General features: G+C 35.3%; 1 protein-coding gene across 1 annotated transcript; it reads left to right on the forward strand.

Annotated features, from left to right (window-relative positions):
- Positions 1-904: 904 nt before the first annotated feature.
- Positions 905-24,527, forward strand: LOC6651713 (maternal protein pumilio). The gene is made up of 7 exons (XM_002073239.4): positions 905-1,856; positions 3,222-4,076; positions 19,209-19,456; positions 19,521-19,647; positions 19,716-19,837; positions 23,967-24,252; positions 24,339-24,527. The coding sequence occupies exons 1-7, from the start codon at positions 1,500-1,502 to the stop codon at positions 24,525-24,527; spliced, it is 2,184 nt and encodes a 727-aa protein (XP_002073275.4). The 5' UTR covers positions 905-1,499.
- Positions 24,528-25,357: the final 830 nt, after the last annotated feature.

Here is a 25,357-nt window from a genome sequence, read left to right on the forward strand (position 1 = left end):
ATAAATGAACATTTTTATTATTTTTGGTTTTGTTTTTGTTCTTGTATTTAGCTAATTTTCGAATACATTTTTCGAAAACACTTTTTCAAATAATAATGCGTATGTGTGTAAAGTGTTGTGTGTGTGTGTGTGTGTGTATTTGTGCCTTTATCTCGAAAGCTTTACCATGACCAGCACAAAATATTGAAAGAACAGTGGGAGGAACAGCATTACACGGCCAAATATTCATTCTTAGGGCCATTGATTACATTATCAAACTCTTTCCATTTATAATTCGAACCTTGGTCCCGAATATTTAACTTAAATTGCATTTAAAATGGCTTCAAATCATTTTAATATAATCTGTATAACAAGTTCAAAAAACACTTCAAAAATGCAAAACAATATATTACAATATTTTAGTATGTCTAGCTAAACGATTCAATCGAATTTTATTTACTATCTTTCATTTACAATTAAAAGGACATTAATTTGGAAAACTATTTATTTTAATTAAAACATAATTTAATATATTTTCACTCTCTTTTCTTTGCAGTTTGTGTATATTTTCATCATTGAAACGTCGTGTAAATTAAAATTCATCCTAATTATAAAACAACAGCAACAAATTTAATAAATAGATATACGAGAAAAAGGAAATTATAAAAAATATAAATTTTAAAATGAAGTTTTAACCACATTTTCTTCACCGCCAATACATACGTAATTATTATAATAATACAACAACAACAAATAAATAAATCCATTAAATAAAAGAAATATATAATAATAAATTTTAAAAAATCCTGCTCGTTTGGGCAACTGTGTAAAATATTAATTCATAATTTTTCTCATGTTTATAAATAGTGTAAATTTTTGTATAAATGTTATTGAAACAACAACAACAGTGACACCAACAACAACAACCGAATGAAAGTTATAATCAAAAATGATAAAAATAAAAAAATCTGCAATCAGAATATAATGTAAATCAATGTTAAATATATCAAGTAAAAAGTGTGGTTTCTGTACAGAAAAATGAAAGATCTGAAATAAACCATCTTCATATTGTGTATAGATTGAAAGCAAAAGCAAAGAAAAAGGTTTATTTGTTGTCTTCTGTGCGTGCATCTCGGTGTCTGTGTGTGTGTGTCGATTGCATGTGAAAAAAACAAAGTGTCCCCGTCGTTCTGTCGTTTCGTCGCCGTTTGAGTCGTCGTCGTTCGCCAAGTTTTTTTTTTGCAATACGCGCCAAGTAGTCAGCTCGGAAGTAGCTAAGAAAAGCCTTCAAAATTGAGCTCCTAACTGCGCCGACAATATCTATATCGACGGTAGCGACGCCAGCTACGCCATCGCCACAACATCATCTGCATCAACATCAGCAGCAGACAGCGATCTATCAACAACAACAACAACACCAACAACAACATTACGGTCCACCACCGACCTTGTCATCGCCCTACTTTCAACATCTTCATCAGCAGCAACAACAACAACAGCAGCAGCAACAACAACAACACATGAAGTTTTTGGGCGGCAACGATGATCGCAATGGACGCGGCGGCGGTGGCACCGATGCCATTGTTATAGGCCCCAATCCTGGTGCACCTGGAGCACCTGGCAATGGCCCACGTGGCAATTCTCAGGATGTTGATGCATCAGCTGCTGCCGGTGCAGCAGCAGCCGCTGCTGTTGGCTATGTATTCCAACAGCGTCCATCACCTGGCGGCGGCGCTAATGCCGGTGTGGCCATCGGTGCCGGCAGCGTAAATTCGTCGGCTATGCATGATGCAGCCGCTGCTGAATATGCCGCACACTTTGCCCAGAAACAACAGCAAACCCGTTGGGCATGTGGGGATGATGGACACGGCATTGATGTGAGTATCTAAACCTCGCTATGTCTATTTAATGTTAATGTAATCTACTGAGGGGGAGATTCAATACAAAAACCAGAGGGCCGGGGCTAACTTCGACCGCGTCAAAGTTTGTATACCCTTGCAACTTTTTTGGTAAAAACGTTTTATTTTAAAAGGCTAATGTTTGCGAAAGAATGGCCTACAATCTTAGCATAGGAAAAAACTAAGATACTGATCAAAGTCACTGTTTTCCACCGATCGTTCCTATGGGAGCTATATGATATAGTCACCCGATCTTTGTCAAATTTGACACAGTCATTAACAGATATATTAAACTAACAACAATTTAATTTGAAAGCAATCGCGTCAAAAGTAACAAAGATATTGACAAAAGTCACTGTTTTCGAAAGATCGTTCCTATGGATCTCGATCAAATTTGGCAGAGTCGCTTATTGGTATAATAAGCTCATCAATATTCACGACAATAGCTTAGAAAATAACGAAGTTATTAAGAAAAGTCACTGTTCGTGACTTTGCCGTTTGTATGGGAGCTATACGATATACAACCCCTGCAGTATATACAAGCCTACATGCAAAATTTCAACTCTGTAGCTCAACGGTCTAGGAGGAGTTTGCGTTGATCCAGACGGACGGACAGACGGACATGGCTATTTGAACTCGTCGTGCTGATCAAGAATATATATACTTTATATGGTCGGAAATGCTTCCTTCTATGCGTTGCACACTTTTGACCAAAATTAATATACCCTTTTTGCAAGGGTATAATGAAAGCACACATATCAACTCGGTCTTAAATTTAAAAATTTCTCTAAAAAATCGCAACTGAATTGAAATAACCGCATATCAAATTTATGAATAATGAAAACAATATTAATCATTTAATCCATTAAATTTCATACAAATGTAACTTAAGATTATAGTTATATGTATAAACATTTTGTCGTGCGAAGAGTAGAATATTAATAAATGATGTTGCTTAGTGAAGTGATTTATCAGTACTTTGCTTACATAAATTACTTGTTATGAGCTTATATTAGTTAAATATTCTACCTTGATAGTTAGCGATAGTTCCCTTTCTACGTTTAGTGGCTTTTTACAGTTGCTTCGCTTTTAAGTTTTTCGAGAAAAAGGGAAATGTCAGTGCCAAAAAAAGAAGGTCAGTTTTCCAGTTGTCTAACAAACGATGAAAAAAAAAAGAGTGAGGGGGAAGTGCAAATGATTGCATAAACTGCTGACTAAAATTGGCATTGGATAAGACAAGGTTAGCCTGCGTGTAAATTGGTATAAGTAGGAGTAGGAGTGCAAACAAAGGCTAATTCCATAGACAATGTAAAATTAATATTTATTTGTCTTTTAACTTTTTAGAATCCGGATAAATGGAAATACAATCCGCCCATGAATCCAGCAAATGCGGCTCCAGGTGGTCCACCCGGAGGGAGTAATGGCGGTGGTCCTGGAGCAATCGGTACGATTGGCATGGGCAGCGGTCTGGGTGTTGGTAGCGGCGTCGGCGGCGGCATGGGTGGCGGTGGCACTAACGGTGGCCTACATCATCCGTCAATGGCTGCAGTGCAACATGTCATGCAACAAGCTGCAGCTGTGGCCAAGCACAATCATATGATGTCTCAGGCCGCTGCAGCGGCGGCTGCCCAGCAGCAGCAACAACATCAACAACCACATCCCCAGCAGCATCAGCAGCAACAGAATCAACAAGGACCTCCACATCATATGATGGGCGGTGGCAATGGTGGAGGTGTTAATAATGGTCTGGGAAATGGCTTGGGAGTTAATCAATTAAACAATCATCATCATCATCAGCAACAGCAGCAGCAACATCATCAGCAGCAGCAGCAGCAGCATCAACAACAGCAGCAACAGCCGCATCCTGGCCAACAGCCACCGCATCCTGGCCAGCAGCAGCATCATCCTGGACAATATAATTCTAATTTACTTAGCCATGCCGCTGCCTTGGGCCATCATATGCCACCTTATGGCCCACAATCGGCTGCAGGCAGCATTTATGATCATCATGCTGGCCTACATCCTGGTCTAAACGGTGGCATGCAAAAGCCACCGCCTCCACCCCCACAATTGGGTCCACAGGACTATGTCTATATGGGTGGCGGAGGTGGTGGGCAACCCACAAATATGCCCATGATGCCCCCCCAGAACCAATATATGAATAACTCTGTTATGGCTGCCGCCAATCGGAATGCAGCGGTAAGTAATAATACTATATAAGTACGTACATATGTGTATATAGGCTGATTTGGGTTTAGTTTAACCTTCTGATTGATGAGATTAGCCTGAGATAAGACCACTTAACTAGGCGCCCGACATAATTGGTTTTACTTGTTTATTTATTTTTCTTTCCCTCTCTGTGAGTGTTGGGTGTCATTTTTGTCTAATCAATAACCATTTTTTGGGTAGGCCTAATATAAAATATTAATTTTTGGTATTATTATTGATTATTTGACGATTGATTGATTGTTCGCTATATGAAATATTCAAAACGTTTTAAATTACTTTTATTCAAAATATTTTGTATATCCGTCAATGGTTCTCATTAAACCATGTAAATCGAAGTTGTTGATAAAGACATTAAACTTTCATTACATGTATTTGGAACTTATTTCGATTATCATTGTGATTACTTTATAATTTCGATTACAACTTTAGATATTTTCTAGATTCTTTCAACAAACCTATTAACTTTGAATGTTTGAATTAAGTTTATGAATTTCAAGCTATTCCATATTCCATTAGATTAATTTGTTCGTGTTTAAACTAATCTCAATAGCGACTCTTGGCAAATTTGAGCAATTATTATAAACGTTTGCTACTTTGCTTTGAATCACACCAATTGCAAGCCCATAAAGTTAATAATGTTATAAAGCAAGTGTCGATTGTTTCAAAAGTTTCTGAATGTGGAATCCAATCTTTCCAAATATCTATACATACATATAACCCTCAAAATCGCTTAACTAAATAAAAAAATGGCCACAAGCAAAAACAAAAGGCCATAAAAATATTATTGATTAACTAAAGAAGAAAATTGTACGTTAGCCAATAAAAAAAGAAGAAAAATAAGCAATTGCCCATAACTAGGCAAGAATGGCAATCAAATTAAATGAAATTGTTAAACTTTGCTTACAATAAAGTAAGGAAACTTTTTATTTAACTATATAAATAAACGTTTGAAAGACTTTAGCCCATAAAGTTTCTTTATGGCTATTATTATCATCTGCCAGTTAGTTAAAGTGTCAACAAAGAAATGATAAAATTATGAAAATGAGTCATCTAGATTTTTCGGTATTTGTGATTATTATCAGTAAATTGTCAAATTGTTTAAATGAAAAATATACAATTTAAGCATCATTTATATATTTTGGTAATCGATATTGAAACGCAATATTTATCAATGAGAAAATAATTGTTCAATAACTTTATTTGTTTTTGTTTAACATAGTGAGATTTATTATGAAAATAAAGCAGGTAACAAGTAAACAAAGTAGATTAAGATAACAAAATTGAGAAAAGAAAACAGAAAAAAGTTTTAGGTCTGTCTGTAGTCAGTTTTCAATACTAAGCTAAGAGTAACATTTCAATTAAAGAGAAAGATTAGTGTTTGATTTTAGTACAAGTTTTAGTTCTTTTAAGTTAATCGTGTCTTTGCTGACTTTGACTGCATTTGGCTTTTGCTATCACGTCTTCTTTCTTGGCTTTAGTCTATAATCTGTAAGTCTTTTTGCTGTTTTTCTGGTGTTTTTTTCGTTGTTGTTGTTTCTTGTTCCGCTTTAAAAGAGATATGTATTTTCATTCCGGTTGCAATTTTCAACCATATAAAGCTCTATCTCCTTATATCACATGCACATGCCACGCCACAGACAAACACACACACACACACACAACTTGCTTCTAATAGCAACCCATTCCACAATCAATTCCACAATTCTACCATACCAGAGAGTCTCTTTTATGTACTTCATTTTATAGTAGTTCGCAACACGAGAATATTGCAAAATACATAGAGGAAAAAAAAAAGAAAAAGAAAAAAATACGAAAAGAAGTGATGGCATTTTACCTAGAAAAAGCAAGCAACTTGCTGTTGCCTTGCTCTGTGTTCGCATTTATAAATAAAAGAATTTAATACTCGGACTCCGACTTAATGAGTTCTTCTGGGGGCCTTACATGATGTTTGTTGCAGTTTCTTGTTATTGTTGTTGTTGTTATGTCACAATTGTTTATAGAAAAAGCAATTTTAATTAAAGAATTTCATTCGTTGAGGTAGTTTTTGGTTATGGCATTTGCCACTACTCTGAGGCTTTGATGATGAGGATTACATGTCTCTCTTTCTCTCTCTCTGCTTTTGTAGAAATGTTAATGGACAGGTTAGGTAATTTCACTTGGCACATCTGATTGAATATATGTATATTCTGAATGGTGGTACTTTAAGTCAATGTAAGCTACCTGGCTAATGTCAAATTGGAAAGTTGGAAAGAAAAACCAGAAAATTATACAAATAATTTGGGTAAAATATTCTATGGTATTGTAATTATATGTTAATGATTACAAAACAAAGACACATAATTATTTATAACTCGTAAAACTGAAACCAAATTAAACACATTTTGAAGTTGGTAAATTTGTAATTTGTAATTATGTATAAACAACTATCGGTCTTTATATACTCTTATAGGCTTAGTAGTTGTTAAGAGTTTTATTAGATAACTCTGCTTTTTAAATCTCTAATATAACTATAATTTATTATAGTTTAGTGTTTACACTACTTTGGAAAGCTTTATCTCCCTCTCTTCAAAGGATAAACTTTATCTAAAGAGCATAAATATCCACAATGTCCTTAATCAGTTTGCAAATACATAAACTATGTATTTACATAAACTAAGTTATTAATGTTGGCATTTAATAATAGTTTTTATAAAACCTTTTTGAATTATTTTTTCTGAAACTGTTAAAAAAATAGACTTTCAGCTGATTACTTCAGTAAATTCAGAATAATCCTGGTGCTCAAATTGTAGTTTAGAAATATTTCTGATTTGAAACTATTTAAAAGCTTATTTTATTTGAAAAACTAAGAATACATTTTTCATTTATTTGAATGGCATAAATTTATGAAATAAAAACCAACACGGTTTGTTTAGATATCTGGGAAAAACTGAAAAAGGAGGAGGAAAGCGAAATGAAAAGAAGGAAATAAAAATTGTAAGCCATTCTTTACTTTTACCAAATTTCCTTTTTGTGTAGGAGTTGGATGAAGAGGGAAGAAGGGGGTCTACTGTTTCTTAACATAACTTTTTTTTCCTTTTGGCCACAACTTCCTTTGTGCATATTGTGCAATCCGTGATGGGCAAAAGCTAAAAAGGCAAAAATAAGAACAAAAAATTATCGCGGTGCCAAAGGGACCTCCATGCACATGAAGGACCGTATAGGATTGCTCTCTCTCCCACGTTCTCTCTTGCAGTTCTCTCTGTCTCTCTCACGTTCTCTCTGTTGGCCAGGTCTTTGTTCTGGCTTCTTTTACGCTGGGTTTTTGTCGTTTTTTGCCTTTTACTCCAGTTTCACTGTGTGGATACAGTAAAAACTGTCAGATAATGGAAGCTGAAGCACACACAGAGGAGGAGCATGGTTGTTTTTGTGGGGCAGATGTTCTCTTCTTCTATGCCCTTTTTTCTCTCTCTCTCTCTCTCTCTCTCTGTGTCTCTGTGTCTGTCTGGGTTGCTCTCTTTGTTGTTGTTGCCTGCTGATGTCGTAGGTCATTGATTTGCGCTTAACTGCAAGAAAGGGAGGCGGTTAAAGGGAGAGAGGGAAAGGTAAAGGAGGAGGGTATCTTGGGGAGCTTTGTCTGGTTTTTGTTTCACTTTTTATTGTTGCGTTGCATGTGGCGCATTCTTCTTGGTCTTCTTGTTCTTATTACTTGGTTTTTGTGTGTTCTTGTTTTCTTCTGCTCTACCTATTTGATTGTTGTTGTTCTTGTTGTTGCGTGTACCATAATGATTTGTGTGTCTCTCTGATTTCCATCGTGTGTGTGAATATTCTGTTGCAGTTGCTGATTTTGAACGCAGCTTGTCTCAACCCTTTCCCCTGATTGCTATTTGGTTAATGGGTCGGCGGCTTTCTAATTGAAATGGCGGCGAGCTTTGACTGTGGGTACAGTGATAACTAAAACGAAATGCAGAGCATGGTTTCTGGTATATTTGGCTAAAAATGCGACAGATCCTATAAAATTGTTGGTTTCATTTAAGTGGACTTTTAATATAATGATATTATTGCAATTATTGCTGTTTTATCTCGTCAATCATTTGAATTCCTCTGGATATGAGTAGTTGCAATTCTCAATTGGTTTAAGCGTTGAATGAAATAGAAGAGTCTAGTGCTTTGCGCAGTTTTCTAATAAAAGAATTTAGTACTTCTTAAAGAAGCGAACTACACACAGACTCACTCACTTTAGTTTGTTCATGGAAAAGATTCATTTTCTTCAGTTTTCTCGTTTCCACTGAGAATAAAACCGCGCATTTCCACTTGTTTCTTTATCTTTTTGACTCGAGGCAGAAACAACTTATACACTGTTTCCCTAAGCTTCTACGTCGATGAAATTCGACGATGATGGTGTGCGTATGCCTTCCGCATGATTTTTAATTTCACGGCGGCTTCGTTTACTCTCCTACACACACACACACACAGACACACACCCCCGGTTAAAACTCGGCAACCTCCTCCTGACCCTTGTGTGTGTGTTGAGCTTCTAATTGAAGAAATACCGCATTCATCTTTTTTTTCTACTCTCCGTCGACAGCGTGTTCCCCTATTTGGCCAATTAGATGAAATGTTTGCAATTTTCCAGCGATTCAAAACGCTGCTTTTAACGATGATGATGATGGAAAACGCGTGTGGCAGAGAGTCACTTGAGAGACAGCAATAGCAATAGCAGCGGCAGCAACAACAACAACAATGTTGGCTTTGATTGATTTGCATTGCCGGCTGCTAGACCTGGTTTAGTTTTTCTTCTCTTTCTATCGCTCTTTTCAGTTGCCGTCTCTGTCTTTTCTTTATATATTCCTTACTTACATATTATCTGTCTGGCTTTTGGCACGTTTTTCTTTTTATCTCGACCCGGCCAGCAGCAGCAGTAGCAGTAGCAGCAGCTGGGCAGGCCTCCTCCCGCCCGTCATCATCATCATCATAATCATTGCCTTTAGTTTGCTTGTTTGTTCGTTGTTGTTGCCGCTATGCGTCATTAAGTTGTTCGCCTACTCTTCCGCTCTCTACCTAACCCCCCCTCTATGACCCACCAATAGTATGTGCCATGAGTCTCTGTCAATTATCTAGGCATTAATTTAATAGAAATTTTAAATACAAACAGTAAATTGTTTGACAAATTAATTTGTTGTTTTTTTTTCTTACTTTATGCCCTCAATTTTAATGAATGAATTGTGTGTGTTCCTTTAGTATGAGAAAAGGTTGTTATTAGTTACAATAAAAATAACATTTACAGCAATATAAAAGAAATTACTATACTTTTATTTATTAAGAGTCAGCTTAAGTTAGTTGCTAAAAAGGTTTCAAGTGAACAGTAGGAACTGGAGAAGTTTGTTTATCCGTAAAACGATACCGAAAAGATAAACATTTTAAAGTTCAATCTCTCAAAACATAAACAATGCAAAATAAATCATACAAAAAGTTCTCATATTCATGTTTATTAAGCGTATTCAAAGTTCGTCTTTAAGTGAAGGATTTAAATTGTACTTTCTTGCTGTAATCAAACAGCTGCTTGTCGCCTGGCTTTTTGTCTCTTTCTCTCTCACTTGGCCCCCTTCGACTTCCCTCTAAATCTAACTAACCAATTTCGTTTGCAAAATCATGATCACACACACACACAGAAGCGCCCGTTCACCTCCACTTACACTCACACTCGCACACACACACACACACACACACACATTGCGTTACGGCCCACACTCAGACAGCTTAAAAACCCCTGTCAAGCTTGCTCAGTGGCTTACACGCTCTCTTTCACTCTCTTTCATGCTCTCGCAATATTACGTAAAGAAACCCAGAACCAAACCATACTCAATTAGCGGCGTATTTTGTATACTCTGCTGCAGAGACTGACTGACTGATCTATCAAATAGGTAGAAATTCTTTATAGAGTTAGATACATTTGATTCATTTAAGTTGAAGTACCCATTTGGCAAGTGTATAATGAAACTATGCCAAATGCGGCTTAGTTGCGAGACGCACACACACTCAGACACACAAATGTAGAATACAAAGCCTGACAGAGAAAGATTGACAGAGAGAGAGAGAGCGAGCAAGCGAGCGAGCATTGCCTGACCCTCTCATCAGCATAAATGGCTGCTGATTATGTGTATGATTACTGAGCAGCAGGCAATAGCAGCTGTTGCTTCAGAGAGCCGCGCTCTCTATATGTTTGTGAGCAGCGTGTGTCTCTGTGTTTGTGTGTGCGTGAGATGATTTTTTTTTTGCCAAGTTTGCCGATTAGTTTAGTTTTGCCGTAGAATTTTCAGTTTGGCCGCAACAGTTGAAACGTCTGCATGGAATACGAGGGGGGCGACAAGTTCACTAGAAATTCGTTTTAACCGATCGTGGAGAATTAATAAATATATGTATATACATGTGTACATGTATATATATATATATGTATATAAGACAAAAAGAATAGAAACCATGTGTCTTAATTTCTCCTCCTTGTCTTGCCTGTATTAAAAATGCTGTAGGGCAAGAATTGTGGATTTTAGTGTTGTTGTTGTTCTTCTTATTGTGTAAAAAAAAAATTGCCTTTTCGTATTAGTGTGTGTGAGTGTGTGAAAAACGCAGCTGAAAATTTATAAATAAATTGAAAAAGAAATATTAAAAGAAAATCAATATTTGAATATTCGTGTGTAAATAAATCATAACCCCAAACAACAAAAGTCAAAAGTTTTTACTCCCCATATCTCTATGTAAGAGTGTGTGTGTGTGTCCCTCTCTTTCTCTCGCTCAGTGTATTTGTGTGCGGAAAAGTAAGAAGCTAAAAGAAACTAGCAGAAAATCCATTGGACGGACGAGCCAGTGTAACGTGTTTTTATTTTTTTTGTTGGGCTTCGATTTACTCTCATCAACGGCCTCTCTCGCGTTCTCCTTCTTGGCTCTCTGGATACACCGGGATACGTACGTGTTCTTGGCCATGATGAAATTACTGCACGATTTCATGTTGGACGCTCGCACAGCCGAGGATGTTGCACTTACACAGGAAATGGTAAAGAGAAAACAGAGATTAACACAAAAAACAAACAGAAAATGAAAATCGAAAGGCTTTGTGTAAAGTGGAAACACTTTAAGTAAAACCTAGAGATTAGACAATCGAAATGAAACGTTTAGCTTTAGCTGGGATAGGATACAAACATATGGTCGGAGTAAAAGATTGAATCTTAAATTCATTCAGGTTAAAAGCGAGTTCCTCAATAGAAAATATCAAAAACATCATTTTATCTTTTTACATTGTGCAAGAAAAAACAACATTTATCGAAGCGTTAACAATTATTTTTGCTTCTGTAACATAAATTTTTAATTGACAAGTACCTTGAGCCTAAGAAAACCGCCCCCCAAAACACGATTGAGATTATGTTATACTTGAATGTACCCCCTTGAGATCCTTAGCTGCACTAACAAAAAGGATTAAAGTTATTAATTTCTAAAAAAACTACAGAAAACTGTTTGGAAAAATATTTAAATATTCTTATTAAACACAGAATATATTATTGACGTACATCTGATGTGATCTTAAGTGTTGCTTGCTGCAATTTGTCAGCCTCACATGACATTTCTACTTATTGTAAATGTTGTCAAGTAGGGCAAAAATATTTGCACAAATCGATGAACTTTGCAAAGTGTATATACATACATATGTATTATTTCATATCTAAACTAGATAAAACGAATGTGTTCATTCGTAATCAGGGTTGTAAAACGTTGTTTTTTTTTTTTTTAGTCAATGGTTGCAAAGCTAGTCTACTCTGCTGGGTGCGTCTCTCCCGTCGTCACTCTTGCCGTTAAACAAAATGATTTTTGTATATTATTTTTTTATTGTATTCTATTTGCTACTACTATTAGATAATAGCCGTCGCATTTCAACTAAAACCTCTCATTTTGAACTATCTGGAGACCACAAACACCCCGAACTTTGGATAGGTTTGGTGTAGGGGTCGCGCGCTCGCTGGGATTCGTAGATAAAAATGCTTTTTATATTCCGTGTACCTCAAATGGTTGACTGGCTGGCTATATTAAAGCTGGCAAAAAGTCAATTTGATATTTGATATTTGTAATGTTTATCTCGGTTGATTTTGATTGTATACGTCCTTTATAAGGATGATGCTTCAAATGGACATCCCTTCACAGGGATAACAGAAAATTGTGTGCAGGGTAACTTTAAGTCGTTTCCTTGACTTGCAATTGTGGCCTTTTGCGGTTGCAGTTGTACTCGGCACTCGATTTTGTTTTACTCTGACAATTGCTTTTATATGCATTTCACGTAGTTTAACCCTAACCAGCAGCGCAAGTAAAGAAAAACAAAAAAGAACTAGAAAAAACAAAAACAAAAAAGGAAAAAAACAACATAGAAGTAGTGTGGGGTAAACTGTTAAGTGAACGAGAAGAAGGGGGTTGTGAGAAAAGAAAGAGTGAAAGAGGGAGCGAAGGGAGGTACAAATTTTATGCTGTCCGTTCGCCTGAGTCTGTCTCTGCCCCTACCGGTTTTGTTGTTTTTTTTAAAGGAATTTACATGAAAATAAATATTTTCCGGTTTCAATTATATATATGCGACTGCGAGAGACGTCAAAAAGGGGATCGTTCTATTATATTTCTCTCGCTTTTGCCTGCTCCCTCTCACTTACTTTTTATCTGTGTGTCTCTTTTTGGTCTATTTCACGGCTGATTGCCTTGTCGTGGTTACTTTCTGTCTGATTAGCCAGTCAGCCATCCTCCTCGTAAAATAATTGTCAAGCATAGAGAGGCGTGGTGCGTTGTGTGTGCACAACATTGTCATTTCACCGATAAAGGCAAAACGAATACATTCGATTGCAAACATACATACATATATAGAAACCCATCATAAATGGTAATTCCAAATCTAAAGTTTTCAACTGTTGCTTTAATTGGTAAATGCAATCAACTGCAGTCTAATTTCTATTTAAAAACTTTTCAAAATTTAAATCAGACGACTACTTCTTACGCCGATCTGTTTCTCTTGAATTTTGAAAATATTTATGAATTTTAAAGATTTTATAAAATAAATTTTCTACATTTCATCATCTTTTAGTCTTCTTTAATATCGTATACATTGATTGTCATTTTCATTCTCTTTGGTACATGTTGTACCTAGTCACTTCCTTAATTTATTTTCTTTTCGACACCCAAAGGCAGAGGGCAGTCGCGCAAACAGGGTTCAACCATATTTTTCAATCATCAATATTTATGGCAATCGAAGCGCACAAGCAAAAAGGTAAAATCAAATTATATAATGAAGTTGCAACGACCAAAACACCTGGGCCACAAAACGGGTTAAGTAAGGGACAAGGCGAATGAATAAATGTCGGACGGAGGCGCCGGAAATGTTTGCATCCATGGCCGGCCAACAAGAAGGAGAAGAAGCCAATAGGGCAGAGAAGGGACAATAGAGAAGCGAATAAGAAGAAGTCCGGGCAGATAGACAGACAGACAGTTTGATGACAATTTTATAGACGGACAACGAAGCAGACAACAGAAATAGCAAACGACGACGACGACGTCGCCATCAACAACGGACGAAAGACATGGTAGTTAACTTCTGAGGCGTTGGTGTTGTTCACGTAAAATGGGGGCATTGCAGGAGGACTCCTATTTCTTGTTCTCGGTGTTTATTGGATTTGTTCTATAGCCAATGTGTTGATGAGGTACAAAAACGAAGAGGTGGAGGGACAAGGGCAAATAATAGGTAATGCAGTCACGAGAGTTGTCTTCTTCTTCTTAAGTTTCCTACTTGAAAATAACTTGAAAATGTTGAAAATTTGTGATTGTTCAAAAATTAATAAATTAAATTAAAATTCTAACAGTTAAATAATATTTTATGAACAGATATGAGCTTCTCAATACAAATTATTTGGGTTTGGGCTATGAAAAATATTGGTTCAAACCGTCCGTTTGAATCCGTCCAATGAAAGAGAGAAATAATATGACTTTTAAGTACAAAAAGGTTTTTGGATTTTGGAATTAAGGTTTAATTGTAAGATGTTTGTACATTTTTAATTTTGGTTAGAAAATTTAATGAAAAAAATAAACAATCGTTCGAAGAGCTGCTAAGCTAAATAATAATTTGTAAACATTTAATTAAAATAAAACAAATAATATTTTGACTCATTAGCTTGTTCGAATCGACCAGTTTATTGGTTATTGAGGACGCATAGGACTCTGATATTTGTCCAAAAACATAATCTTCTTAACCCTTGATGAGACCTTCAATTGATTACATTCCCGGCAAAAAAGTTCTCCTTGTGATTATGTAAAAATGTTAAACATCTGTACTGCCTTATCAGTCTGTGTTTTGAACGTTGTTTTATGTACAAAAATTCTTGGTTGAATTCTCCTCTTCACATTTTTTTCCATTCTTTTTTATGTCTTCCTCTCTTTTGTTTGGTATAGTTTATATTCCAGCTTTTAGCTCTTCTACTTTGTTTTATATTGTGTAATAATATTTGATTTCGGTTGCTTGACACGCGAAAGGTCTTTGCACTTGACGACGAATGAAGAAAGGAGAATTGGGCCCACAGCAACAGGGCCAGAACTCGAATCGAATAAAACCTTTCCACTTTGATTTCGTATCCAAGGCCCATAGATTCACATCAACATTATTCTCTTTTAAAATATATATTTAACCAATTTTAATGCATGTTTTGTTTGTTGCCATGAAACTGTGTGTGTGTGTGTGTGTTTATTTGGTTTGTAATTTTCAAAGTCATCAAACATTTTTCTTGGTCATTTTATATAACAATTTATATCATTATTTTTATTTATTTTTTTTTTTGTGGTGCCTCAAAGTCAACAACTTTGTATGCTCAAAATTAAATGTTGTTAAATGATTGTTGTTGTAGCTTTTGTTGTTATTTTGTTTTCGGCCATTTGCTTGTCTTGTGTTGTCTATTTGATTTATAAATATGTCAAGTGCAGTTAGATTTGGTGTTACGATTTTCTCATTTATTTAGATAAGATTTAACACGAGAGATTGTCGAGTCGATCAAACCAAAAAACCAAAAACATAAACATATTGTTTAAATGGTATTCTCGAGGCTTTCCTTGTCTTAATTTAAAATGAAATATAACAATCCTTTATTTTTTCTTACGCTACAATGCGCCTAAAGTAAGGTCGTTCAATTATGACACGAATACTGAAATATATCAAAATATGATATGATAAATTGTACCAATGAAATACGAAATATAACGCACAAATAAAACGGGTTTGTTAATTTTGCTTTAATTTGTTAGTTCCGTTTTGGTTAATGAAATGTTTTGTTTTTGTTTTTCATCTCTTTTTCTGAAGATTTCTGTGTAGTCGTATTCACGCACAACATAATTCGATTACGCATTGTAATTTGCTTATTAAGAAACTAGAAATAAATTAAAAGTTAACTTGTTTCTGGTAGAATGGGCACTTGAATAGACGACTTAACAAACTAAAAAGAAAGAAGAAAGATATTTAATATAGGGACTTAATACTTATAATTAGCTCCTTTAATCACGATTAATTCAAAGTAAGGCTTTAAATTAAAAACTTAGTTATGTTTACAAGGCACTAAAACTTTTCATATAAATGAGTTCAGAGGCAGTAGGTAGAGTTTTAATATCAACCATCGATCCGGAAAATTAAAGGTATTAATGAAAATAAAGCTGAAACTTTGCGAGTCTCTAGGTTAAACATTTTGTAAAGCTTTTAATTAGCCGTGTATGTATTTGTTTTCTTTTCAAATTGTGATTATTGGTCGTTATTAGGGCTGCAATCGCTTAAATGTAGTTAAATGATGTTAAATGTAGTTAAATGAATGGATTTAAAAATCAGATTAGTGCTTGAAAAATATAATTTTTAGGATCATATCAGGATGTAAAATTGATTAAAACCGTTTCGAAATCAGCTAGAAAATGGTAAGGTCGAGTCCTAGAAAGTTGACTTTAAGGAAGAATTACCCAATTACAATTTGGATAAGAAAGGTAAATGGATTTTCTGCTGAACATCATAAGACATTAAATGCAAAGTGGCAAAAATATGAATTAATATTTAGTAACATTAATAAATTTCATTGTATGCTTCAAATTGAAGTTTTAATTATCCGAAATTCCTTTTACTTATAAGAACTTGTCAATCCACTTTCAAAATATCATTTACATATCAGAGCAAATACCTATATTGTTTTTGGGTTTTTTTTTATTTCTAAACTTTGAACCATTTTAAAATGTACTAAACAAAAGAATGAAAAGCATAAACAAATAATAGCTGCCTAGTTTTTTTTCTTTTTAATTCTTGACTGGTTTTTTGTTGTTGCTTTCTGAGCCTACGGTGAGCTAGAGCTAGCCCCATTAGGCCGACTCCCACCTCCCACCTGTCCCCTTTTATTCTTGATTGAGTTCTTTTTATCTTTGTTTCTTTTTATTCTTATTCTTCATCAGTTTTTGTGCGTTCTGCTTTGTGGATATTTTCGATTTGTTGTCTCTCACGCATGTTTTAGAGGCCGGTTTTTTTTCTTCTTGTGCGATTTTCCTCTCTTTCTTTTTGTCTCTCTCTTTTTCGCAGTTTCTCTTGCTGTGTGATGTGTCTCTTCACAGTCAAGGACAAGTAAACGAACGATTTACTTTTGTTTTTTAGACTTTTCCTCAGCTGTGTGATATTTGTGGTACGATATGGTCTGTTAGGGGGGGGGACGAAAGTGGTTATGCCTTATTCGTTGTTCGTTATTAAATCGTATATTCTTTCATTCCATTAATAATTACAATATTCACTTATGATTGTCGATCTCAGATACATTGAAGTAAAAGCAAAGATAAGAAAAATTGGATTAGCACTTACAGAAAATAATTGTCAAGCTTTACTATTATTAGAAATTTAAAACAAAAATTAAATTTTAAATATTATTTTATCAAAAGATTAGTGTAGCTAAATGATGTCGATGACTTTTTCCATAGCGATTTTTCTTTTTGAATGGAGCATCTGAAAATGCAAAGAAGGCGAAAATATTTTTGCTTGGCGCCGCAAAAACAAAACAAAAACAAAAGACTATAATCACAGAAAGAGACTTTTAAGACTTTTTTGAGTGTGTGTATACTGTATTTATTAATTGCAATTCAATTTAATCACTGAATTTTATGTGACCCACATTAAGTATACGCCTGGTAAACAATTTTTTGTTTGTTTAAAAAATGAAAACTGAAAAAAAAGAAACTGGAAAAAAATGTTGCATCAGGTATATTATAATTGTTGTTGTTTTGGTCAGTCATTGCTAAATTTGTATGTTTTGCCTGGAGGCAATTGTCACTCCTCTTTTTCACACTTTTCTGTGAATTTTCCGCACATTTGTTTCGTTTTTATTTTTTTATTGCGAATTGTAGTTGGCCTACTTTGAAGGGTTAATGTACCATTTTTCATTCGCAGAAATTTCCTAGTTCTATACGATTTTAATTTAATTTCTTTGCTTCATGTTTCGTCCTCAACATTTGAGATATTTTCACTGTATTTTCACTTCATACTCTTTAACCTTTCATGAATCTTCTGTCCAACGAATATTTCACTTTGACGTAATAACATTGAGTCGAAATTAAGTTAACCACCTTAAGGCAAAACACATAAAAATACAATTTGTCGCCATCGACTCAGACCCACAACCAAAAGTCACTTCAGCCAACTACCTACCTGGCTACCAATCTTACCAATTGGCTGAGTTATATATGCACTTGTATGAGAGTATGTGAGTGTACTATATATGTAAATGTTAATGCTTCAGTTCTTGGCTTTTTTTTTTATGTCAAGTCAGAAGTTTGTCGGTTGTTGTCATTGGTGTTGGGGCTGGAAGAGAACTGAACCGGCTTACACACGTTTTTATTAATGCAAAAAGGCTGCGAAAATTGCCATGGGCTGTCGGCATTCCCACTGATAAGTATTTAAATATTTAACATGTTGGGCCATGCCTCCTCCCCAACTTACTCCCTTGGCCCGCGGAGAAGAGTCAAGTATGCGGTTGGTTGACGCATTATGACAAGAGAGAAAATAACAGAATTGCCATGGGAAAAAGAAGCAGAGACAAACAGAGAGAGAGAGATAGAAGAACGAAGTAAAATAAAGTTAATTAACCATATTTTTACAACGTTTGAATTGACATTTTTTTCATTACACGATTTTGGGTTATTTGGCCATTTGGGAGTACATCCTTCACATGAATGTTGCTGCAACGTTTACCCACTTGTCAGCCAGTCGCTTCACATTCACGCACACTCACAATTTGTGTGCAGTTTGTCAACTGAATGGCTTATACGTTAGCACATTATTTCACTTGTTGTTGGCTCTGGTTGGCTATGATGACGACGACGACGACGACACATTAACTTTGACGTTGATAGTTGATGGCCAACACACGGAATTATTAGCCTGGGAATGTTGGCTGCTTTGTTTTCAAATGTGTGCTTAAACTTGTCTAATGGTTCATTTTTTGTTTATTTTTTTTTTGTCGTTTTGATTCTGTTAAATCGCTGAGAACTTTTCCCAGGGAATCCTCCAAATAGAGTTATGTAAAAATAAAACCACGATAATTTGCATCAGTTGAATGAGAAAACTTTTGCAAGGCATTAAAAGGACGTTTTGGCTTAAAATTGTTCAAAAATTCACGGTGAACTATGCAATTTAGTTGAGTTACAGATTTTGAATATTAGTTTTTGAAAACTTTATGGTTGCAGTTGTCTGTTAAGCACAAGGTAGAGTAAACATATTATATACCTTTAGCTGATAGCTAGATCATTCTTGAATTATAATAGGCATTAACTTTATAATAATATCTTTCCTTTAAAGATGCAAGCCTCCTGATTTGAACGAACTCCTCAAAAGAGTTTTTTTTTTTAGTAGATATTTATATTCGTATAACTAATAGAACAAAACTATTGCTATCAATATAAAATTTATGATATTTCTGTTCTTAAGTAAACAAAACTAACTTATGGTCAATAAAAGTCTTTAAAACCAAACCTGTTAATATATATATACATATACAAACCAATTGAAATGATATTTTACTCATTTGACTGTTTTTTTCTCGTATTTTTTAGATTACCACATCCACTGCCAAAAAATTGTGGGAAAAGTCAGATGGTAAAGGCGGAACATCTAGCACATCGGGTGGCGGTCCATTGAATCCATTGCAAATTCCTGGAGTTGGTGATCATTCATCGGTATGGAAAGATCATACATGGTCCACACAGGGTGAAAATATATTGGCACCGCCAAGATCCCGAGGCTATCCACATGGCGGTGGTGCCTCGGATACATCTAATAGCGGCAATGCTGGCATATTGAGGTAAGTTTTGAAAGGAATACAATAATCAATAGATGTCTCATAATGTCTATTGTGTCTATTGCAGTCCCCGCGATTCAACATGTGTGAAAATGGTTGAATATGTTCTGGCCGGTTCACCCACCAACAAGGAGAGTCCTCTATCGGGCCTAGAGCCGCGTATGCGTAATTTAAAGTTTGATGATAACGATAAGGTAAGTGTAATTATATTTTCGTTTTAATGGATATATACTAATATCTAATTTATGGTTTGTTTTTGCAGTCACACGATGATAAAGAAAAGGGAAATTCACCATTTGATACAAATGGCTTAAAGAAAGATGATCAGGTCACAAATACTAATGGCGTTGTTGTTAACGGCATTGACGATGACAAAGGATTCAAGTGAGTGAAATAAAATAGTGACAAATTGATTAAGAAACGATATATATTCGTATACAAGAATATAGTAATTGGATTTCCGAAAGGTTTCTTGTCAATTTTCAAATGAAATGTCTTGCAATGGCATTGACATTAGAGTGGTTTATCAGAAGGAAAACTGGTTTTTCTATAAGATCTGGCTCTCTTTCTCTTCTATTTTCTTCACTCTCCAGCCTCTCTTTCTTTCTTTCATTTGGATGTTATCAATGAAAGGCATTGAGAGGGGGTAGAGAGTGGAGGGGGTGATCGTTTGAAGTGTGACCATTTGCTAGAAATTTGTCTAAACTGACATGTTTGAATGTGGCTGGCGATGGCTTTGCCTTTGCTGTTTCTCTTCTTTAACCAGTAGTTCAAGGTTAAAACAACTTTCTTCTTATGTTATCTCAGCGGGAAGTGCCGCAATAGTTCCAGTTGTTGTGACTTTCATGTAATTTCACTTTTCATGAAAAGCATGACTTGGCTTTATTTATTTTCTAGCTTTCGTTGAAGGTTTTGTTATCGTTTTTTTTTTTTTGTGGCTGTCATCAGAAAGTAATATGAATTTCATCTTGAGAAATATGTCTACATTTATTGACTGCCTAAACAGTTGATTTATAGAGATTTATAGAGAGAGGGGAAAGTATTTTGTTTTTGTATTTATTGAATTGAAATTATGATTGTGGGACGTGAGTTGTAATAAAGAAAAAATACAAGTAGCCAGTCACTCACTCACTCATTTATGGAGTGCTTTTGTACGAAGAAGGCCATCTGGCCATGGTACTTAATATTCGTTAATGTCTGAGGGCGAAAATGTCTGCTCCCCCCGCACCGACATCAGATATTTCATCAAACTATTCAATCAATAAACGTTGTCTATTAGTTTTTCTCTATAAATGTTATATTTTTGATTCACTATTGGTTTGAAAAATTAAAATTCCCAATTCATTTTATAGTCTACGTAACATAAATTGTTAATTACTTCATGTGAGAAGGTTGGATATTCTTTTTTGTTTGTTGAGTTTTCCAAAAAGCACTTTCTTATAGTATAGTATAAAGTACCTATATTCGTACTATACTTACTATATCTTGAAACACAGTATCAAGCGAGTATCTGAACGATACAAAAACTAGTTTGAGTCGTTAAGAATTTGGCAATAATATTAATAGACAACTTTGTTTAATAATATTTCAGTTTGAATTTTTGGAACAAATGTATTTAAATGTTTACTTCGCTTGATTTTATATTAATCAACTCCATATACAAATTTTCAAAGGGAATCAAGAATTTGGCTAAATGAAATTATTCGATCAACTTCCTCTTACAAAACGATGAGCAAACGAATCTGTAGGCAGAGAGTTTTGTACCTGCTACTGCAACAACAAAAAACCAGTCTGTCATTTTTCTCTCTAGGCCTCTTGGGGTTTCTCTCATTGTTTGTCTCTGCTGCTTGTCTCTCTCCCTCTCTCTCTCTCTCTCTCTCTCTCTACCGGTTTCTGTTTGTTGTTGTTGTTGTTGTTGTTGCAATTTCATTGCCGGTCGGCCCAAACATGTTTCAATGCCAAACGTAATAACTGTTATGATGTAAGTAAGAGCAACAACAGTGAGCAGTGAGATAGCAATAGTAGCAAAAAACAACAACAACTACAACATGTTTCCTATACAATCTTCGATTAGTTTCGTTTATGTTGCGTTGGACACACTCTGCTTGGAGGTTTCTTTTTTTTTGTTTCTCTTTATGTCATACTCTTATGCCACAAGGGGCATGCTAGATAATACGATCGGTTTGATATCGGCACGATCATCTTTTGTGAAGATATCGATAAATTATTGTCGAGCCATTAGCTATAATCTTTTCGAAAATTTATAAATTTTCGGAATACTTCTCTTATATTCCCAAAAAAAAATACAGAAAGTTATTTTAAACCCCATGATTTATAATAAATTCGATTAATTGATCGATTAGTTAAAATTCACACAAATAACAATTTTTGTAAACAGAAATACAGAATTGTAGACATTCCATTTCAATATTCCTTAATTAAAGAGGTCTTACTTTCCCCAGTTCAAGTGAGAATAGGATATTAATGTGTTGGTCACTTTGAAAAGTAACTCTGCACGTTGTATTTTTTGTGTAATAAAATTTAGTTGCGAAAATTTTAAAAGCTGCTAAAATAATTGGTGGCAAAAAAAAAGAAACCAAAAACTTAACACAGACAACTGCTGACTTTTCCGTCTCTTTTCCACCTGCTTGACGACGCCATAGTGACCCAGACTATTCACTGCCGTTTACCTCAACTTACCTCACCTCGATTTCGTGAGTCCCATCCCCAGCACTTTTGTCTGACCTTTTTGGCTGCGTTTTTTGTTTTTTTTTGTGGTTACTTTCTTCAGTCTTTCATTTTTTTTTATGGTTAGCGGCTTTGAAAGTGAAATTTGGGTTAGGTCTTACAGGGCAAGACCTCAAAAGAAGTACAAATTATATAATAGATGAATCTGATATTTCTTTATTCTCTGACTAATGGAAGATTGCCAAAGCCAAAATCAAAATCAAAGAAAACAAAAAATGGTTTGATACCCTTTCCTGGGGTTTTAGCTCGTAGAATAAGGAATAAATTAAATTTGGTTTAAAACATAGAGAAATAAATATATAATAGAGGTTTGCAGTTTTCATTATAAATGTGTTTATAAGGATTCGCCCTATAAAGTATTAATAATACAGAAAGAGATATTTATTAAATACATTTACCATTTAAAGTTAACTTTTAAAGAATACAAATGTATAATCAAAAATTTCCATTAGAAAATGAGAGTTTCATTTGATTTTATAATATTTATTTACAAGAATTAAAAGAAAGGTAATTTTTCTAAAAGAAAACTATTTATCTGAGTTTTTTTTAGAGTGTATTTTCCGAGTTGACCTCTGACCGAGTTGTAAATGTAAAGAAAACTGAAGAAGAGAGAGAGAGAGAGAGCTAAGGAGGAGACGACGTGGGGTATCGGTTGTTTCGGCATAATATTAAGTCATTAAATATAAATGTGAATGACCTCTAACAACAGCAAGGAACCCCCTTCACCCTTTCTGCACCCACACTTTGAATAATTATAACAGTTAAACAATAATTACACATGCAACTTATAGAAAGAGAGAGATAGAGAGTGAATGGCGCGAATAACAGTTGCCAAGTCATTGACACCAAGTGCAATGGGTTAAAAAACCACTAGGCAAATGACAAAGAGAGACAGAGAGAGAGGGAGTGAGAGTGACAGAGCGAACCAGTGAGGGAGTGATTTTAGAAATAGAGAGGGCTAAGCAAATTGAATGAATGGAAATGATTAACAAAACTGTTTAGAAATGTGTGTGTGTGTGTGTCTGTGTGTGTGTGATTTAATGCATTCATTTAAACAAAAATAAAAACAGCTGCTGGATTTATTGAAATATTTGAATCAAATTTACATTTTGTCGTAGCGCCGCTCGTTAAAATTTGTTGTTTTATTTTGTATTTCTTTGTCATAGTTATTTATGGCCATTTGCTGCTGACTGACGTCATAAGTCCAGCTAATCAAGTTTGCTGCTAAAGTCTTTTGTCGCTATTGTTGTTGGTGTTGTTGTTGCTCTTTGATTGACAGTGACTGACAAACTGTTCAGCAGCTGCAAACTCTCTACAGTCTGCTGTGCTAGATGGTGGTGGAGATATTGCTTTACATTTGATAAATGACTGTTGAAATAAATTCAGTTTTAATTTTGATTAATTAGCTTGTCGTTTTTTTTTTGTTTTGCTTTATGTCTAAAAACAGAAAAATTGTCTACACTTTGAAAGCCATTGATCTAAATTACATGCTCAATTTTTAGACCTTGATGGTTTAAAACCAAGCTAAGCCAGTGTCTCGGCTACTGTAAGTGTAGTGCTTGTTAAACTGTAAATCTAAAATGTTAAATATTCAGGACTTGAAGCTCTAAAACTTTAACAGTATTTTGTACAATTAGCCGCGGGACTAAATTAGTGCCTTCCTAACTGTAGACATCGAATCCAATGACTCTAAAACTCGAACACTTATACTTAAAACTGTCAAACTGGATTATAATTAACATGTATATCCTTTTCCTTGTTGCAGTCGTACTCCAGGCTCACGTCAACCCTCGCCGGCTGAAGAAACCCTGCCACGCCCACCAAACCTATTGGATCCCAATCAGCATGGCGGCGGCTTTCCACCCATGCCGCACTTTAATCACATGCTCATGGATCATGGCCAAGGCATGGGTCTGGGTGGTGGCGGTGTCAATTCTGGCAATGGATATGCAGCAGTCGCGGCAGCCCATCAACAAATGGCGGCCCAAATGAGCCAATTGCAGCCGCCAATGATGAATGGCGTGGGTGGTGGAATGCCAATGGCAGCTCAGGTAATTAGCAGAACGAAATCCTAAATATCACAAGGAAGCGAATAAATAATTATTTCTCTCTCTCTATCTCTCTCCGATTTTCTTAGTCTCCGATGTTGAATCATCAAGCAGCTGGACCCAATCATATGGAATCTCCTGGCAATCTCTTGCAGCAGCAGCAGCAACAAAATTTTGATGTACAGGTAAGAAAGATTGTAGAAGCATCTATCTCTTTAACTATCCTCTTTTGGTTTCCTGTTGCTGTCGATTACCCAAGGGTCACATTGTCATTGTAAATGCATTTTAAAGTAGGTGCCCCAAAAATTGAGGTCATGTGTGTGTGGGTGGGGCAGAGAGCACAGCAAGAGGAACGAGCAACAGAGAAGGATGAAGCTTTAGGATGAGAAGGAGTTAAGCTAATTTTGCCCACATCCTGCCGGATGCTGCTGCGCTTTTGCTACTATTGCTCTTGCTGCTGCTGCTGTTGTCCCTTTGGCACAAGCCATTTCCGCCGACCACGCCAAAAAGTTCGCTTCGCCCAATAGTTTGGTGTCCTTGTTGCTCCCCTTGATGTTGTTGTTGTTTCTGTTTCGGTTTCTGTTGCTGTAGCTGTGTGGGGTTTTCGCTTTTTCGCAATTTATTTCGAAACAAAACGGAAATCGGATTTATTAGCCGCAAAATTGCTTTTAAGCCTTTTCAAAACGAGACAGAACCACAGATACATATAAAAAGACATCGAGAGCAAGCGAAAGAGAGATAGAGAGAGAGAGAGAGAGAGAGAGAGTGAATGGGGACATGAATGTAAATGCAATGGCTTTCAAACTATCAGAAAATTTAAAAACTTTATACAGTGGTCATTCATTAAATAAAACTCTAAAGTGAAAAGGAATATTTTTGATTTCTGCACAAAGTCTTTTCTAAATTTGTGAACTTTTCGTTGATTAAAAACTGTTTTTGGTTTGCTGCTATTGGTTTTCACTGTACTTTTAAAAGGCCATTTGGCCAGTTGAGTTGCCTTTTTATCTTCGAAGCAAGGAAAGCAACAACAACAACTGCATAAAGGGCAGAAAATTGTTACTTACTCTATGCCAAATTGAAAATCAATATGCGTTGTTGCAGTGGCTGG

The sequence above is a fragment of the Drosophila willistoni genome, chromosome 3R (genome assembly GCF_018902025.1).
Source record: "Drosophila willistoni isolate 14030-0811.24 chromosome 3R, UCI_dwil_1.1, whole genome shotgun sequence".
NCBI classification, from domain to species: Eukaryota; Metazoa; Arthropoda; class Insecta; order Diptera; family Drosophilidae; genus Drosophila; species Drosophila willistoni.

Coding starts and splice junctions, on each gene's coding strand:
- LOC6651713 (XM_002073239.4), top strand. CDS start 1,500: ATGAAGTTTTTGGGCGGCAACGATGATCGCAATGGACGCGGCGGCGGT. Junction 4,077..19,208: donor CCGCCAATCGGAATGCAGCG/GTAAGTAATAAT, acceptor CGTATTTTTTAG/ATTACCACATCCACTGCCAA. Junction 19,838..23,966: donor GACGATGACAAAGGATTCAA/GTGAGTGAAATA, acceptor TCCTTGTTGCAG/TCGTACTCCAGGCTCACGTC.